The sequence below is a fragment of the Agelaius phoeniceus genome, chromosome 3, assembly GCF_051311805.1.
Source record: "Agelaius phoeniceus isolate bAgePho1 chromosome 3, bAgePho1.hap1, whole genome shotgun sequence".
Lineage (NCBI taxonomy): Eukaryota > Metazoa > Chordata > Aves > Passeriformes > Icteridae > Agelaius > Agelaius phoeniceus.
Genome location: NC_135267.1, coordinates 40372233 through 40390452, shown reverse-complemented (window position 1 = coordinate 40390452; position 18220 = coordinate 40372233). Strand labels below are relative to the sequence as shown.

Genomic DNA, 18220 nt, shown 5'->3' with positions numbered 1-18220 from the left:
TGGCGGCCGCAAGGCGGAGCAACCGCTGCCAGCCGCTCCTCCCGCTGCCCCCGCTGCCCCCGGCCTGGGGCCGCGCTCCTGGCGCAGGTGGCTGTGCGGGGCCCGTTAGCGGTGGGAGCTGGCGTTTGTCACCCGCTGCCCAGTGTGGGCGCCCCGCCGGGCGTGAGCGCTCCCTCGGGTGCCCATCTCTGACGGCGGAGAGCAGGAGCGGCGGCCGGACGGGCGTTCCGGCCGCCAAGGGACCCATGTCTCTTTTCTGGGGGGTGGTGGAGCCTTCCGGGTCGTGCGGTGTTGGGAAAAGCAACAGGTAATGGTGGAGTTGAGGGGATTTGTGCCCCGCTTTCGTTTTCGCTCTCCGTAGAGGAGGCAGAGCTGCCCTGTGTGCCGCAGTGCAGTTCTGGGCTCCTCAGCACAAGAGAGAGGTGGAGGTCCAGTGGAGGGCTATGAAAGATGATTGATGGAGTGAAACATCTCTCCTATGAGGAGAAGGCTGAGGGAGTTGGACCTGTTCAACTTCGGGAAAAGACTGCTGAAAGGGGACCTCAATCCGTGTAAATGTTTAAAGGGAGGGTGTCAAGAGGCTGGACCTGGCTCGCCTTGGTGGTGCCGAGCAGTAAGATTGGAGGCAACGGGCAGAAACCGATGTTCAGAATGTTCCACCCGAACATGAGGAGGAATATCTTTGCTGTGCAGGTGAACACGAACTGAAACAGATTTCCTGGAGAGGCTGTGAAGTCTTTCTTACTGGAGATATTCAGAAACCGCCTGGACACAATGCTGTGCTATGGGCTATGGGATGACCCTGCTTAAGCAGGGAGGTTAGACCAGATGTTCAACCTATGAACACTGTGAACCTATGAACGCTATGTTCACTTCCAGCCTTACCCTTTGTGTGATCCTCTGGGTCAGGCACTGCTTCTCCAGTGTTTGATGGGATGGTATAGGCTTCTTATGTACTGGCTGCAAATGTGTTAGGAGAGGAGTTGTCAACGTCAGACATACAGTCTAACTTAGAACATCTGGCTCAGTCCCAAAAATGTAGAGCACTCCACTACTGTGTCTTGAGACTGGGCTTCTGACTTCAGCCCTCTGTAATACCTCCCTTTAACTTCCCTTTCCACTGTAAACCAAGTTGCCACTCCCGAAGTTAATGTTACTGAAATTCCCTTAGAAACCTCCTCCCCTCCACATCCCCCTCACTGGTTCTATGACCTGGATGTTAATTTGTAATTTTATTGGTATTTTTGTGACTGTTAAATGTAGTGTGCTATACATCAGCTAAAGACCTCAACTATTTTCTTCCTCTCCTTACCATATCTTGTGTTCATCCTGCCATAGGTCTGCTCTGATGTCTTTGCTTTACCTCTGTTTTGCCAACTGGGTGGAAGGCAGGGTTATAGCTGGGCTGTGTCCAGAGTGTTTAAAGTGGATGTCCCACAAGACACATGGGATACTTCCCTACCTTATCTGGATACCAGGCCAGCAAGGGCTGCTAGAAAGGCACTCATGTGGGTTTGGTGACAGCAGATTGGTTGTGTCAGCCCTGGACGAGCCAAGCTGTGACCAGCCAGGCAGGGAAGAGGGAAACAGTTGTGGAACTCCATAGCAGTGAATACTTTGGAAAGATAGGCCATTGATTAAGTTGAAACATGGGTGAATATCAGTGGATGCAGCCTGTGCCTTCTTATCCTTTGATGTGTACAGGGTAAGTACTTTTCTAACATGTAGCAGTCATTTTATAGAGGGCATTTGGGGCTTGCATTTTTCTTTTGTGCTTTCATTATATGCATAAAAATTGCTTGTTGTAATTTGGAGTGATCCTTTGATTTTTCTAATTGAAGCTGTCTTGCTCCCAATTTGCTCCCAATTATAGATCCAGTTTTTATACCTAATTATATACTCTAATGTTCCATGATTGTGAAGATTATTTTTATTAAATCAGTACTCTTGATTTCTCTTCCTGAATGACTGTTGGATTCTTGTTTGAATTATTAACTTGACTTTGTCATCACAAGTTTCCATTAACATACTCTTACTTTATATTGTAATATACTAAAGTATATTTTATACTTTACATTTTAGGTATGATACCCGATCCACTAAAAAATCCTTTTGTTAACATTTGTCAATAATGTCCTTTGTTGGCTTCTCAGTAGTATATTATATATTTTAAAATGTATTGATGTATTTTTTGCCAGTTAAATTGTTTCCAGTATAGTATTGCATACTTTATTAACCTTCAGATAGCTTGGATCAGCTGCTTTTCCTTTGCCTTGAATAGTTATTCCCAAATTGTTGTTAAAGTTAGGCTAAGTAGTGCAGAGACTGAAAGCAATATTTTTTCCAATTAAAAACTTAATGTAGAAAATTAGGGGTGCCTTAGTGCAGGAGTTTGGGAGCAATTAATGTAAAAAAATTCTTTTCTTGTCAAAAGTACCAAGATGACATGAAGAAAAAATTCAAACATGTCATTTTCTGTTTATTTATTTTTTAAAATGATGGTTATTTCTTCCTATGCCTTCTAAAACCTTGTTTCTTGTAAAATCTTATTAATGGGTTCCTTGTGGCTGCGGTCAGTTTCTTTCTTCTTTTGGGTTTTTTCTACTCTACTTATGACTGATATTTGTCATAATTTCTGAGGCTGAGTTTGCTTGTAGTTCCAGTTAAGTTTTGTTTTCAGTACTATCTCTTTAACAGTTTTGAGGTGCAGATGGTTCTGTCTTTTGCTTTCCTCATAGTTAGATTACATGAGATTATTTTGTTCTGTGTTCCGCTCTTATACTCTCTTTTCCTTAAATGTTCAAATTGTATAGCAATGGAACTCATAGCCCTCATCTTTAGTTTGGATGTTATTAATTAAAACATTTAAAGCTTATGTTTATGTCTTCACATTTGGGTGATGGATGCCAAGAGCCTGCAAGTGACTGATTCCTGATCTCAGTAATTTGGCATGAAGGCATGTTTTTGTAGTAAAGCCAGAGTAGCATAACAAAAGGTATGTAAGCTGAATCATGAAGTGTATTTGCTCCTTGATTTCCTTGTGTGTTCTATTAAACTACATAACATAAAGTGGATATGATAGTTTTGCTGTAAATACTTAATGGGCATCATCATTATAACAATAATAATAATAATAATCATCATCATCATCATCATCAGTTATAAACATCATCATCCTTCTTCTCTTGCTCGTCTAATATTTGATAAAGAAATCCCTACCATACAAAATTATTGTAGGAGTGTCAGATGGCAAGTTTATTGCATTTCTGCATTTGCTTTGTGTCTCGGTCCCTCTGTGAGCCTCTCAGGAGCCCTGGGCCAGTCCCGAGTCGGCAAACACCGGGGGTAGCCCCGACATGGCCGACAGCAGGGAGACACTGTCTGTGTGTGCCCCGAGGGTGCTGAGGGCACCTGGGCTGACAGCGGGGAGACACTGTCTGTGTGTGCCCCGAGGGTGCTGAGGGCACCTGGGCTGGCAGGGAGACACTGTCTGTGTGTGCCCCGAGGGTGCTGAGGGCACCTGGGCTGGGGGGAGACACTCTCTGTGTGTGCCCCGAGGGTACTGAGGGCACCTGGGCTGGCAGGGAGACACTGTCTGTGTGTGCCCCGAGGGTGCTGAGGGCACCTGGACTGGCAGGGAGACACTCTCTGTGTGTGCCCCGAGGGTGCTGAGGGCACCTGGGCTGGCAGGGAGACACTGTCTGTGTGTGCCCCGAGGGTGCTGAGGGCACCTGGTCTGGCAGGGAGACACTCTCTGTGCCCCGAGGGTGCTGAGGACACCTGGGCTGGCAGGGAGACACTCTCTGTGTGTGCCCCGAGGGTACTGAGGGCACCTGGGCTGGGGGGCAGACACTCTCTGTGTGTGCCCCGAGGGTGCTGAGGGCACCTGGGCTGGGCGCCTTTGCAGCACAAGAGACACCAGAGACATTGGTAGAAGATAAAAGGCCAACTCTTAGCAGGGGTTAATCCAAGCTTTTATTAGGATCCCAAAGGAGCTCCTGCACCTCAGGGAGCCTCCTGCTGAGAGCCCCGGGAGATGGGCCAAGGTCACATTGAAAGGGAGGTGGAAACCAAAAGTAGATTACATTTTACCAACCAATAAGCGACCCTAAGGGATGGATGCTGGGGGACAGACATATAGGACAGCGTATGGGGCAAGGCTTGGGGGCTGACTCCTGGCCTCTGGCTAATCACTCGATGACCTGGACCGAAACTTCTGGATGGAGGGGATGGGATGCTGAGTGATTGACAGAGAGCCAGGGTGGGGGTTTGGGGATGATCTCATCCCAGGAGAGGGATAACACAGGTATAGGGAGGGGAGTAGAGTTTGGGATAAACCATTTGGGAAAAATATGGGGATACAAAACAAAACTACTTCAAAGTATTACAAAGTATAAAAACACACTACAACAGCTTTGAATTTTGTTCATTCCACATAATGGAAAGGGATTGATACTGTTTTTTCTTTATCTTTTAGATGCTGTGTCATAGAAAATTAATGAGAGGATCATAAGACACTGTATTTTATAAAGCAGCCAACAAATATGTAGACTTGAAATTAGAAAGCCTTTGTAATGATGTAGAAAATTTTGATGTCTTGTGTGTCTCTTACAATAAATGCTGTTCTCTGTGGTACATGGTAGTATAAGCTGTCTGACCTCTCATCAGTTGAATTCAGGCAATAGTTTGACCAGAACATGAGGCTGACACAAGGAAACTGCTCAGAAAAGCCTCTTGTTCTCCACAGTGACCCACCCATACAGAGCTGCATGCTGAGGTGGTTAGGAGCTCGCCTAACTAATGTTAAAAGAAAGAAGTTCTTTCCTGCGTTACTTTTTGGTAGAATCAAAGACTTGAGGTGATTTATTATTTTTTTGTGCAAAGAGCTGCTTGTGCTCAGAGGAATGAGACAGAATGAGAAGAGGGAAGAAAGATTGCTCCATTGTAATACAAGTTCTTGTGACTAAAGTTGTACTTCAGCAGTCTTTATTTAATTCAATTCTCTGTAGATTCTCCAAGTAACTAATCTTAAAACAGAGAGAATGTGGAGCAAGACTGCTGAGAAGCTCTGGGAGAGCTTTGACAAGGGGGCCCCAAGATCCTGAGACTGTGCACTGCACAGCTGGACCTGCTGTGCTGACCCACCCAGCTTTCTCACAGAATGTGCCACCTCCCTCAGGAGATCATGGTAGGGACTGTTAGGCTGACCTGTATGACTTTTCTCCTGGATTATCCCATCTGTCCTGAGGGACAAGGAGTGCTTGCTTGTTGCCATCACCTGTATTCATGACGAGAAGTCTTCTGGCCTCCAAGTCCCCAGTGTGTTACCAACTTTAGGCATGCTAGGTCTCTAATGCTGGTCATTCTTTCCTGCACCAAAAAATAATATTTTTATTAATTAATTTTTATAAATAAGCAGCCTATTCTTAGGCCATGTGTCATTCAGTGATCTTTGTATAGGAGTGAATGTTAAGTACATTTATTGCCTCAGAATTTTCCTTGAACTGGTGCTGTGCATTAAAGTTGGTTGTCGTCTTTCTACAGGGGAGCTCTAGATGAAATTCCAGCAAACAAAACTGAGTAGGAGAACATAATCCATTTCAGAAAAGTTTTGATGTCAGAAAACTGTGCAGCTGCTATTAGTTTTAGTCCGTTTTAGGTACTTAGCATAGCTGACTTAACTGCTGACAAATAAAAAGATTGTGTATTGCATTTGTGCAAATAGCACCTTGCTTCTACTTAGGGCAGGTATGTCAACTTCTGTATTTTGTGTAAGTCTTTGAGTCTGTAGGTATGAAGAATGTAATATGTACTTTTGAGGGAATAAAAACGATGCCATAAGCGTATGATTACAGAAAATCCCAGATTTTTGTATGTTTTAGTAAAGCTTGTTACTTTTGCAAGATTTGTTGCAGACCAGTCCTATTAGTGCTGGAAGTCTGTGCATTATTTATTGATTTGTAGAGGAAATTTATACATGTGTCCTCTTTATAGAGAGAATAGTTATCCTTTATGAGGAGCATTTTGTTCACTGTGATCATGTTATACTACCTTGTTGTGTAAGAAATAGCTCATAAACAGTGCTACGAATCTAAATTTCCCTTTATTCTACTTTTATGTGTTCTGCATATTAATTTTCTTGGCTTTTGTCAGCTGACTTCAATCAAACCTGTATTGATGGTGCTGATTATACTATGTTAGTTACGTACTTTTTACCACTATTCTTTGTGGCAGTGTGTTTTTTGATTGTAATGCATTTCTAGCAGTCAGTTATATAATCTTTCCTACTTCGTACTGTTACAGCAGATTTTATTACTGATGGATTGTTCCTGTCCCCCCCGTGTTGTTGGTTTTGCCTTAGCTGTCCATCTCCCCAAAGATCTGTTCCCTGTTCCTCTTCCTATTGAACATCAATCCCTCCCCAAGCCTGCTTCTTTCTCTAGAAACTTCCGTATCAATTTTGTATCATTCGAAACCCCATTGGTTTGTTTAAATTATTCTCCTCCCCTGCAGTCCCCTATTGGTTTAAACATTGTATTCCCTGCCTTGTGTTCCTCCCCCAGTTTTTCCCAATTGGTCAAAGACTGTATCCTCCCCTGGCACCTCCTACCCCTTATAAGTTTTTGTATGGGTGTGAGTTTGTCTTTCTGTCCCTGAACCTCTAGGAGAAAAGTTCTTTGGAAATCATGCAGAAGACCTCTCCCTGATCCTTGTCCAAGGAAAACAGAATCAAGGTTGATTTTATTTATTCAGCTTGATTAGAATAATGAAGCTGTGTTTCTTTTGTTTTGATGCAAATCCTTCATAGCAAGCATCACCTTAAATTACTGAGGTTTCAGTTCTGGGAAAGTATTTGTTGTGGTGTTTGCTGTGATTTTAATATTTGTTTTACCAAAGTAAATAATTTGGTATTTCTGCGCTATCACCTGTGCATATGTTGTCAACTAGAAAACTGAAACCTATAATATTTCATTACTTTCATTTTTCAGTACTCATGGGTAAGAGAAAGGAAGAAAGTGTTCTAACTCCTGGGTCTCAGAAAAGGCAGAGAAAAGAACACACAGATGAACCTAGTGATGAGTCTGATGAAGAAGAAACTTTAGAGTTCACAGCTAATAGTGGTCCCTCTTCACAGTCGGTAAGTATAAAAAGTCATAGAGAAAAAGATATAAGAAAAGTTCTGTTCCTGTTGAAATAAATGTCTTGGATGTAGGCATCAGTAGAGCAAAGATAAAAGAAACTAAGGATACTGTCTGTGGTGAGGACTTCTGCATGAGGTTGTTCTTACCTTATTTCTTTTGGGTCATTTAGTTATAATAGTCAATCATAACAATATTCGGATTTAATAAAAGGATGCTACTGCAGTTGTAAAGTAAATGAAGGAAATGGATTTGGATAGAACTATGAAATGTTTCATTTATAATAGTAGTAAAGGCAGAAAAAATATTTGGAAAACTATTTACTAAAAGAAGTGCCGAATATTTGTTTTGCATTGCTGACACTTTCAGATATCTGAAAAAGATCTAGTGTTTGAAATGCAAATTTTGATTGAAAAGAAACTCGAGAACGAGAATATTATTATTTTCTGCTTTTCTTTTAGTAGTTGAATTTTAATTTGATAGAAGACTTAAAACAAGTTGTTTTTGAGATTGCAAATACTGTCCTGTGTATTTAGATTGGACATTAGGAAACATTTCTTTACCAGTGGTAAGACACTGGACCAGGTTTCTCTGGGAGGGTTGAACCTGTCTGGGTGCCAGGTGTGCACCAAAACCACTCTTTCACTGCCCTCCTTTCCTGGATAGGGGAGAGAAAATACAACAAAATACTTGTGGTTGAGATAAGGGCAGGGAGATATCACTCCCCAGTGACTGTCATGGGCAAAACAGCCTCAGCCTGGGGAGATTACCTGAATTTATTTACAATCTAATCAGTATTTGAGAGATAATGAGAAATGAACCCAAATCTTAAAACACCTTCCCTCCTTGGCTCCTCTTCATTCCCAATTTTCTTCTTCCGCCAGCCCAACAGCACAGGCAATTGGTGGGGCTTTGGTCAGTTCATTACATGTTGTCTCTGCCACTCAGTCCTCTTCAGAGGGAGGACTCACACTCATTCTCAAGTGTGGATCCCTTCCACAGGATGGCAGTCCCTCAGGAACAGCCTGCTCCACTCTGGGTCTCCCATGGGCTCACAAGTCCTACCAGCAAACCTCCTCCAGTGTAGACTTCCCATAGAGTCACAGCCTCCTTTGGGAATCCTCCTGCTCCAGTACAGGGCTCTCCATGGGCTGCAGGTGGATCACTGCTCTGATGCCTGGAAGACCTCTGTCCCTCCTTGGTGTCTGCAGAGCTGTTCCTCTCACATGTTCTCACTCCTCTCTTCTCTGGCTGCAGTTGCTGTAATTGCAATTTCCCTTTCCTGGCTCTTAGCCTGGAGGCACTTCCACTGTTGCTGATGAGCTCAGCCTTGGCCAGCAGTGGGTCTGTCTTGGGAGTGGCTGGGGAATGGCAATGGCTCTGTCAGACATGGGAAAGCTTCTGGAAGGTTCTCACAGAAGCCACCCCTGTAGCTTCCTGTCCCTGCTACCACAACCCAAAACCAATACAGGTTCCCAGAGAGATGGTTGGTGCCCCAAGCCTGTCAGTATTTACAAGACATTTAGACAATGCCCTTAATAACATGCTTTAACTTGGTCAGCCAACTATTTTGGACCTATTGCCTTATTATTTTATGTTGTATTGATGGTAAGCTAGTAATAGGGAGAACTGTAAGTTACTGTGTGTGAGAGATCAGCTTTGGTAGCTTTTTATTTTAATAAATAGCTGCTCTATAGCAAGTGACTGTACACAGTGTCGTGAAACATTTCTGTTTCCTTGTGGCTTGTAACAACCAATGTTTTATATCATACTGTCATTTTAATTCTCATTGTCTTTAAAATATACAAACTTAATCTCATTAAAATGTATATATAACTTGAGTTTTAATTGTTCATTCTTTAGTCTGATGGTGAGGTTGGGATAATTGAAAGTATCCAGCTGAAGAACTTCATGTGCCATTCAAATCTGGGGCCTTTTCAGTTCGGATCAAATCTCAATTTTGTTGTTGGAACCAATGGAAGTAAGTATTAATTGCATAGAATCTTTGTCAAAGAACACTTCTGTTAATAATGTAGAAGATGTAGGTTTTTATTTGAAAAAGAATTTCTGGCCATCTTTTAGGTGTGGACAAGGATTCACTTTTGAAATGAGGTACCACACAGGTCTATCCCAGTAGTTAAAGGCTGGTGAATTAGGTGTTAAAATTGGAGATTTTTGTAAAAGATAATGTGAATATAAATATTTTAATAGCTAAACAATGCATACATTTTTATTTGAACTGAATGTACTTATATGTTTATTATTAAATGCACTGTAATTGTCCAAGTACCTGCAGTGCCCATCACTGAGTTTGGACGAACCACCGTGGTTGTAATGGGGATTGAAGTACTGCTGATAATTTCATAGTGCTAAACTAGATCTAAAGCACATTCAGCAATATCCTGCTTCCCGAGGACATCCAACATTTTGAAAAGCTGTTGCGGTTAGCCTGGAGAAGGAGGAGAAGGTGTGTCCTCTCCCGGCTGGCTCTCGGCGGGGTGAGAGGTGCAATTGTGAGCATGTGCCGCTAGATGGCTCCCACCGCCCAGGGTGAGGGCGTGCCGAGCGCACGGACCAGGCGAGTTCCTGCACGGCCGGCAGATCCGTCATGTCATTTATTATATCATATCAGGTCATTTACCGTATCATATCTTATCAGCCAGCATTGCAGAGTACTTCAGAATGATAGCCTTAGCCCAGGCTCCAAGAGTGATAAACACCAAGGTAGGGAGTGCCTGCTATGAGGAAGGTGTTACATAATGCAGCTCTGAGAGCCAGCACAACAGCTCTGAGAGCAAATAAATCAGCATTGTGATCAGCAGCTATTAAGCTAATATCATGAATGCTTAGAGCAAATTTGTTTTAACATTCTCTGGTCAGTTATATCAACCCTTTGAGCCCCACAGTGGGTGCTAGAAAGGACTGTTGTCATTTAATCCTTTTTAGCAACTAAATATCATGCAGCCACTCACTTCCCCATGTCCTCCGGTGGGATAGGAAGGAGAATAGGAAAAAGGTAAAATCTGTGGTTTGGAATAAGAACAGCTTAATAATTGAAATAAAATAAAATACAGTAATTATTGTAATGACAAACAGAAAGAAAGAGAGCAATAAAACCCAAGAGAAACAAGTTCTGCGTAATACAGTTGCTCACAACCAGCCCATCCGTGAGCAGCAGTCAATGGCTCCTGGACAGCATTCCCCAGTTTATGCACTGGGAATGATACTGTATGGAATATCCCTTTGGCCACTTCAGGTCAGTTCTCCTGGCCAGGCTCCCTCCTGCCTTCTTGTGCACCTCCTCAGTGGCAGAGTATGAGACACTGAAGAGTCCTCAACTTCGCTGCTTAACAACAACCAAAACATGAGCATGTTATCAGCATTATTGTCATGCTGAACCCAAAACACAGCACTGTACAAGCTACTAGGCAGAAATGGAGCTCTATCCCTGCTAACCCAGGACATAGAAACTATTATAGGAAAAGGAAGTGATACCTATTCATACAATCTTGTTTCTTCTGCATAAATAATTTTAAAAAATAAAATTAAATTTTGAAAGAAAGCTTAAAACCTTTCAGGTACTTAGATAAATGGTAATGTGTGTTTGATTTCTTTTGTTGTGTGTGTCTTTTCAGTATGCTTTTAAGAAAGAGGAGATTCCTTCCTTCTGACTTATGACATGGTGAATGCAAATTGCTAAACAGAAGTAACAGAAGTTTGGGTCAGCATGTTGGGTTTTTTAAGGAAGATTCTTGAAAATGGCAGATACTTTACTAGCATTATTGTTATTTTATATGTTCAATAAGGACAGAATTTGGACTTGTAATGCATGAATATATAACAAGTCAAAAACTGAAGTCAAAAACTGTAATATAGGTGGCATAGAAATTACAATATCTTCTCTTTAAAACAAGTTAAATGCTTCAATTACAGGTGGAAAAAGTTCTGTATTAACAGCACTAATTGTTGGACTTGGTGGAAAAGCCACTGCAACTAACAGAGGTTCCTCATTAAAAATGTTTATTCAAAAAGGAGAGACGTAAGTTGAACTTTAATCTAAAAGTTGCATTTGTAGTTTGCTGATTGTCGTTGAGGTTAGCTTACGAGTTTTCTGTTTATGATAATTTTCTTCATCTTCTTATGGGATCCAACAGACTTGAATAAAAAGCATAACATTTAAACAACACTCTTCCCCTCGCACAAAAACCCCAAACCCTGAAAACAAAAAACTTCAGAAGTTTTACCACTTGTATATCATTATTCCTGAATGTTGTATTTTGAAACCAACTGGAAATTAAACTCCAAACAGTTGATCTCTGTCTCCTCCAGTGAGAGAGGGATAAAAGTGGAGATTGCGTGTTGAAATAAAAATGTATTGAATAAAGCCATCAATGAGATAAGGAAAACAAACTGATGCAGCAACAATACTAATAACAACAGTGTATAAAAGAGGGTGATTACAAGCAAAAATGCTCACTGAGTCTGATGCAAGGTGACTGCAGCACACCCCCAGTCAGACATCTTCTGAGACAGAGAAGAAAATGGCAAGTGGAAGTGTCTGTGCTCGTGTTGTGAAAAAAAGAAACAATGGTGGACAAATATCTGCACCCACACTCCCTCCCCAAGTCCAAGATGAGAAAAACATACCAACCCCATTGTAGGACTGGAGCCAGTCCACTGCTTCACTCACCATCCACTTTCCCTGGAATAAAGGAACAAAATGGTAGCAGTTCCACTTCATGTTCTCTTCCAGCTGAAGCTGTGTCCCCAGAGATGATGTGTGAGGTATAGAATAACAACACTCACATGGCTCTGGGCTCTGCCCCTCACAGTAATGGCAAGAAAATTATCTCTGTCCTACCTGAAACTGGGACACTGAACTAGCTAACATAGTGATGTGTTCTCTATATTCCCTGCTCTTGTGTATTACTTCCACTCTGTCATTGAATATCCTACAGAAAAATGGGAGTCCACTAGAAAAATTCATAGGTGACTAGTTATCATTATTTTGCAAGCAGTGAGGTTAATTATTTTTCAGTCTTTCTGGTGATGTGAATGAGTGAATGTTAAGACCTATGTTAGAACATGCAAGAAGTGGATTCATGTCTGCTGTGAGATTGGGGATAATGTGTTTAGGGAAACCAATAAAAAGATAGGAGGCTTATGAGTTTACATTAACATGAAGCTGTTATTCAGAGTCAGATATCCCAGTCTTTTCCTTTCAGAAGTGCTTAAGAGTAAAATTTTGGTAGTTCTTGCCTTGTTATTATTAAGTTAATGTTTCAGCACTTACTTGAGAAACGGGAAATAGGAATTTGGAACTGAAATCACATCTCATGTTTTCTAGAAGAATGGCTTAAGCATTCTGCTGTATATTACTTTGCTTAGGCTGTAGAAGCCAGACAACTGTTTCATACAGAAACCAATTTGAAAAAAGGAGAACTACCAAAAATCAGCTTGATTCTGCAATGTAAAATGAGGGCACTCAAGATGAGGAGGGAAGATGGAAGAATTCTTCTCTCACAAATACTGCTTTTGGCTCTTTATTCAGGTGAAGCATAGGAGGTGCAAGCAGTCAGTGTAGGGCAGCAGTGTGTCATGGTTATGGAGAAGAGGGCTGGACTTTCTGGCGGTGTTTGATTCCATACCACCAATGTCATGGCAGGGCTGTGCTGTCAGCACGAGGAAGCCGGGGCTGAAAGAAGCTTCTGCTGTCCCCAGGTGTGAGGGAGGGGGCGTGTAAGCCCAGCAGACTTTGCCCATCTCTGCCACTGGCAGTCTGTCTTGGTTTAGGGACAGATTTCGGAAAAAACACTCTGGAATGAGTGTCTTCTCTGAAGAGAATGGCTCAGTAATTCTTTTTGCCAATGAGAAAATGAATACCAGCGGGTGAAAGTAAAAAACACCCTGTTTATTAACCAGAAAAGTGCATGCACAGCATGAAAAATATTGAACAAATGCTAGATACTGAACTTTCAGAACCTTACCTCCCCACCCACACCACAACAAGAAAACCTCAGAATGCCAGGGGAAGAAATAAACAGGCTGGCTGCATGGCAGAGGGGGGACAAAATGGTGACTGGCTTTTGTCTCAGGGAAGAGGAAAAAGTTCACACAGCGGCTTAGGCAAAACAGATGGGAACCTATTGGCTGGCATTGGTCCCCTCCTCAGAGCAGATGAAGCTGATGGATTTTGGTGTCCTTTCTCTTGTTGGTTCATCTTTGCCTGAGGTTTCGGGCTGGCTGGAGTGGCCCCCACTGCTGGTCTTGGCAAGTATCTGATCTTGGACCAAAACCAAGCTGAAACAGTTCAAGAAAAACTAAAAAAAACACCTGCAGAAGGATTGCGGCTGCTGTCCAGAGGAAAGGTGGTGGGGTGGGGGGGAAAAAGGAAACTTTTTGCTTAGCTACTAAAAAATAGAGTTAGCTAAGCAACAGAGCAACTGCTGCTCTCTGCAACACTCAGCATGCTGGGGAGTGAGTCTTGAACACGAAGTCTGTGCAGGAGCCCCCCAAGGCTTGTGCCCCTCCTCTGGACCCACCTTAAAGCCACAGCAGCCATTTCTGGGCATAAAGCAGACAATCAGGAATAGATTCATCATCATGAAATCACCCCAAGACATGGCCCCTTTCCCCTTCCTCCGAGCCACGGCTTTTCTGGTTTGGTGCTGAAAGACAATGCCAGCAAGCCCAGATGCCGCTCAGAGAAAAAGAAAAGGGAGGGAACAGCAGCAGCACGGGGTAGAGCCCAGCCAAGCTGTGTGGAGCCCCAGCCACCATGGCTGCAGCACTGCAGCACCACTGCTGCCAGAACCACTGAGCACTCCAGTCCCACTCGTGCACAGTCAGGCCCAGGAGAAGGGTCCCCTGACCTGATTCAGAGCCCTGTCAGATCCCACCAGGTTTTGTCTTGTCCCTGTTTTCCTGTTGTTTTCAGAAAGGGGAAGTTAAGCCATGAGCATCCCTGACATAGTGTCCTTGATTTATCATACACTACATGGCCCAGCACAAGGCCAGTTGCTATTTTGCCTTTGTCTGAGAAACCATGCCAGGTGCTGTCTTGGGGATGCATTTTTGTTTAGTGTTGAATACCCTTCTGTGGGTAAAACACTCTCTGTTTTGTACAGTCTTACTAATATTGTTGTGGTTTTGAGATTTTGCAGTAAATTGCAATTTCATTTTATAATCTCTGCTATTGTTTCCTCCACTGTGGGAAGGCGGTGGAGGGAAGGGGACAGCTTGAGTGGGTTTACTTTTCTCTTTACTTTACTTTTATTTTACTGCTGGGTACTGCTTTTCTCTTTACTTTACTTTACTGCTGAGTTTTAAACCAGCAATGCTTCTAATGCTGTTATGGATCAAACCAAATAAACACATGTTGTTCTGATTGGTACTGTGACTGACTTGCAGTTGTGACCTGTAGCATACATGACAATTTGTATGGAAAATAAAAATATTCTGACTTTTTTTGTTGTTTTTAGATTTGATATTAATTTCAGGGGTTTTAAAATTATTTTTGTTACTTTTTTTAGCTCTGCAGATATTTCCATAACTTTGCGAAACCAAGGAAGAGATGCTTTTAAACCAGAATTGTATGGTACCTCTATCACTGTGAATCAGCATATTAATCAGGATGGAAGCAGAACTTGGAAACTGAAAAGCAAATCTGGTTAGTGGTAGTTTGCTTTGTTCTCAGTCTTAGAAATTCTCTAAACTTGTTCATGGATTTGAATGCCTTGATGTTAGTAAAGGATGTTGTTTCTCTTTTCATAAAACCACTCAAGGATGATTACAATGTCCATTTTTCTTGTTTTTATCCCAAACTAAAAATATTTTAGTAGGTCAAAAGCAATTATGTATTTATTGATATGTATTATTTAGTATGTCGGATGTAACATTATGTATTTGTTTTCACAAAAATCTGCTTGTGTGATGAGGCTGAACATAGTTTTTAGTCTTTTTTGAGGTTTTACTGAATTCGCTGATTTATCTAAATTCTGTCACAGAGGGTTTATGAGGCAAAGAAGGACTTCAAGTAGAAGTCTTTCTGTGCAAATGAAAATGTATTGAAAAAATAATAATTAAAAAAACCCCTAATGTTTCTAGTTCAGGACTAAGTCTGTGTTACAAAGAGATGGAATTCATTTCTTAGATTCTCTACAATGAAGAAAATACTCCAGGGCATTGTACCTATTGATATTTTTCCTTTCTTTTTTTTTTACCACTAGGGACCATAATTTCTTCAAAGAAGGAGGAACTCATAGGAATACTGGATCACTTTAATATACAGGTAGTTGTTGTGGTGTTTAAATTCTGTGCAATTTAAGAAGACATTGGTATGTGATATTGTAATTCTTCAATTAAAAAGGAGAGAGTTGCACCTCTTCCATATCATTTAAAGATCAAATTCATCAGCCAAAGGAAAATTGAAATATATACCTCATGCAATGCAGAATAGGATTCTGTCCCAGACAGATAAGTATTTGCTGTCATCTGTGAGCTGTGAGTCATGTGTTCTGTTGATAAAAGTCTTGATATATGTAGGTTTCTTTGGTATCTGGAGAGGTTTTTTCTGCTGATTATTTCAGTTCTAGCTGTTTCAGAAATTTGAATGTGATTTTTCTGCCTAATTGATTAATAAAAGATCAGGTAGTGCATGTGAAGTTTAAAATATGCAACTTAGAATTTCAAATCATAGGAATTGCAGTTAGTATGTATTGATTTTATTTTGTGGCAACATCTGTAAGAATATATGAGTCAATTAATTGCATTTATTGCAATACTTTGACACAACAAGAATTTCTAATGCTGATTTTGTTAAATAAATGGAACTTACAGGTACTGTTTTTATAGAAGTCACATATCCTCTTGGAAGCAGTTCCTTAGTTGTCCTTGCTGTGGTTCTATTTTATATTTGATACAGTTTTTTAATTTTCTGTTTGTTACTGGTTTTGTTTGTTATGTTTTGGTTTTTTTGAAGATGTGAGAGGATTAGCAAGCTCGATTTTACCACATTAGCTTAGTAATAAGTTGCAAGACTAAAACAGAGTTCTCACTTCCATGGATTTGCAGTTATTTGGTAACTTGTAATTAAAATAAAATGAAAATTATTTATTTTTGCAGGTAGATAACCCTGTGTCTGTTTTAACCCAAGAGATGAGTAAACAGTTTTTACAGACTAAAAATGAAGGGGATAAGTACAAGGTAAGAAAAAAATACAGCATAGTCATAAAACATTAAAATAACAATTGCAAATTTTTAGAGCATTTGGGAAAAAAAAAATCAAATTCTTTGATTTTAATCACCTGTTTTGGGCTAATTCAGGTAAGTAGCTAAATACCACACAACCACTCACTCACTTCCCTTCTGTGCTGCCCCCAAGCTTGGGCTGGGGGAATGGGAAATGAAGAGTAAAAGTAAAAAAAAAAATGAGAGGGATGAGATAAAATTTGTGTGATAACTGAAGTGAAAGCTGGAAGGAGAGAGAGAGAGAGAGAGAAAGTGAAGCAAAATAAGAGATGCAAAGGGAATCATTCACCACTTCCTATTGGTAGATTGAGGCCCAACCAGTGCCCAAGAAAAAGATGGCTAATCCCCCCCTAAACCCTGTCTTACCTGTTTTTATTACTGAGCATGGCTGTGCTGGTTTGGGCTGGGTTAGGATTAATTTTCTTCATGGCAGCTTGTATAGGGCTACTTAGTGTGTTTGTGCTGAAATAGTCTTTATAATGGGGAGATGTTTTCCTTATTGCTGTTTGGGTAACTGCTGAGCAGGCCTTACACAGTCAAGGCTTTTTCCTCTTCTTTTTCCACCCCACCAGCAAGGAGGCTGGGGGGGCACAAGGCTTTGGGAGGGGTCACACCAGGACAGATGACCCCAGCTGACAAAAGGGATATCCCAGACCATGTGGCATCATGCTCAGCATATAGAGCTTGGGGAAGAAGGGGGAATTGGGGGATGTTTTGAATGATGCATTTGTCTTCCCAAGTCACCATTAGGCATGATGGAGCCCTGTTTTCCTGGGGATGGCTGAACACCTGCCTGCCCCAGGAAATGGTGAATGAATTCCTTGGTTTGCTTGGCTTGCATGTGCAGCTTTTGCTGTTTTGAACTATTTTTATCTTATCCCATGTGTTTCTTGCTTATACTTTTCTGATTCTCTTCCCTATCACACCCCAGGGTAAAGTGAGTAAGTGGCTGGGGCTAAACCATCACAATGACATTTTCTGAGGTGGCAAATCTTGTTGGCTGCTTGGAATCATTTGCCTGTTTGTATACCTCCCCAACTTCTTGCACACCCAGCTGGTCTATTCACCGAGAGGGCAGAGTGTGAAAAAGGAGGCTTCGGTGCAACAGCTAACATATGAGTGTGTAGTCAGTATTTTTTTTGATCACATATCTAAAACAAAACACCAAATTTAACACTGTTAAATTTCCTGTAAAGCAATTTAACTCCATCCCAACCAGAGCCAGTGCACTATCTGATTGCACCAATTATCCACTTGCACAAACAATATTTTTGAAGATTCTTCTCTCTAAAGAGATGGATAAATTTAAATTTTAGGGCTCTGCTGAGTTAGTTCATTATTCAGAAGTACCCTTATGGGAAATGAGTGTTCTAAGTCACCCAAAGAACCACTGGCATAGGTATCAGCAAAAGCAGGTTTAATATTAAAGTGAAAGTGTGGCTAGGTTTGTTGGCAAGGTTCACTCTCCTACTCACATAGATGCACAAGAGGAAAATTGGACTAAAACCTGAAATTAATACATCTAAAACCAAAATTAACGTAAAATCATCTGTACGGAGGTTGGAATGGAAAAAAAGGTATGGATAAAAAGAAGTAAAGGAGACCTTCCCGTTAAGTCCCAAGGTTCAGAATGCATCCCCTTGACGAACCCAGCTCTGGACTTGACCACACTTCAGGCCTAAAGGTTTTGACAGTGCATTAATTTAACAATACTTAATTAGTAGCCTCTTTTAAACAATTTGACAGATGATTCTTAGAGAGTTTACAATACTACAGTGGTAACTCACTCATAGGCCTAATTTTCTTACTAATCTAAGTACTTCAGAATCTTA

At 41.4% G+C, this 18220-nt stretch overlaps 1 protein-coding gene across 3 annotated transcripts in view; it reads left to right on the top strand.

The window, feature by feature from the left end:
- The window catches only part of SMC6 (structural maintenance of chromosomes 6), a 44406-nt gene that overhangs the window by 275 nt on the left and 25911 nt on the right, over positions 1-18220 (top strand). For 2 of the 3 annotated variants that reach the window (XM_054629050.2, XM_077175102.1), the window contains exons 2-7: positions 6990-7138; positions 9003-9120; positions 11073-11178; positions 14672-14808; positions 15368-15429; positions 16263-16343. In XM_054629050.2, coding sequence (XP_054485025.2) covers positions 6995-7138; positions 9003-9120; positions 11073-11178; positions 14672-14808; positions 15368-15429; positions 16263-16343 — 648 coding nt within the window. In that variant the 5' untranslated portion in view covers positions 6990-6994. Of the gene's footprint in view, positions 1-35; positions 308-6989; positions 7139-9002; positions 9121-11072; positions 11179-14671; positions 14809-15367; positions 15430-16262; positions 16344-18220 lie in introns of those variants that run through there. The other variant, XM_054629051.2, reaches the window with a different exon arrangement.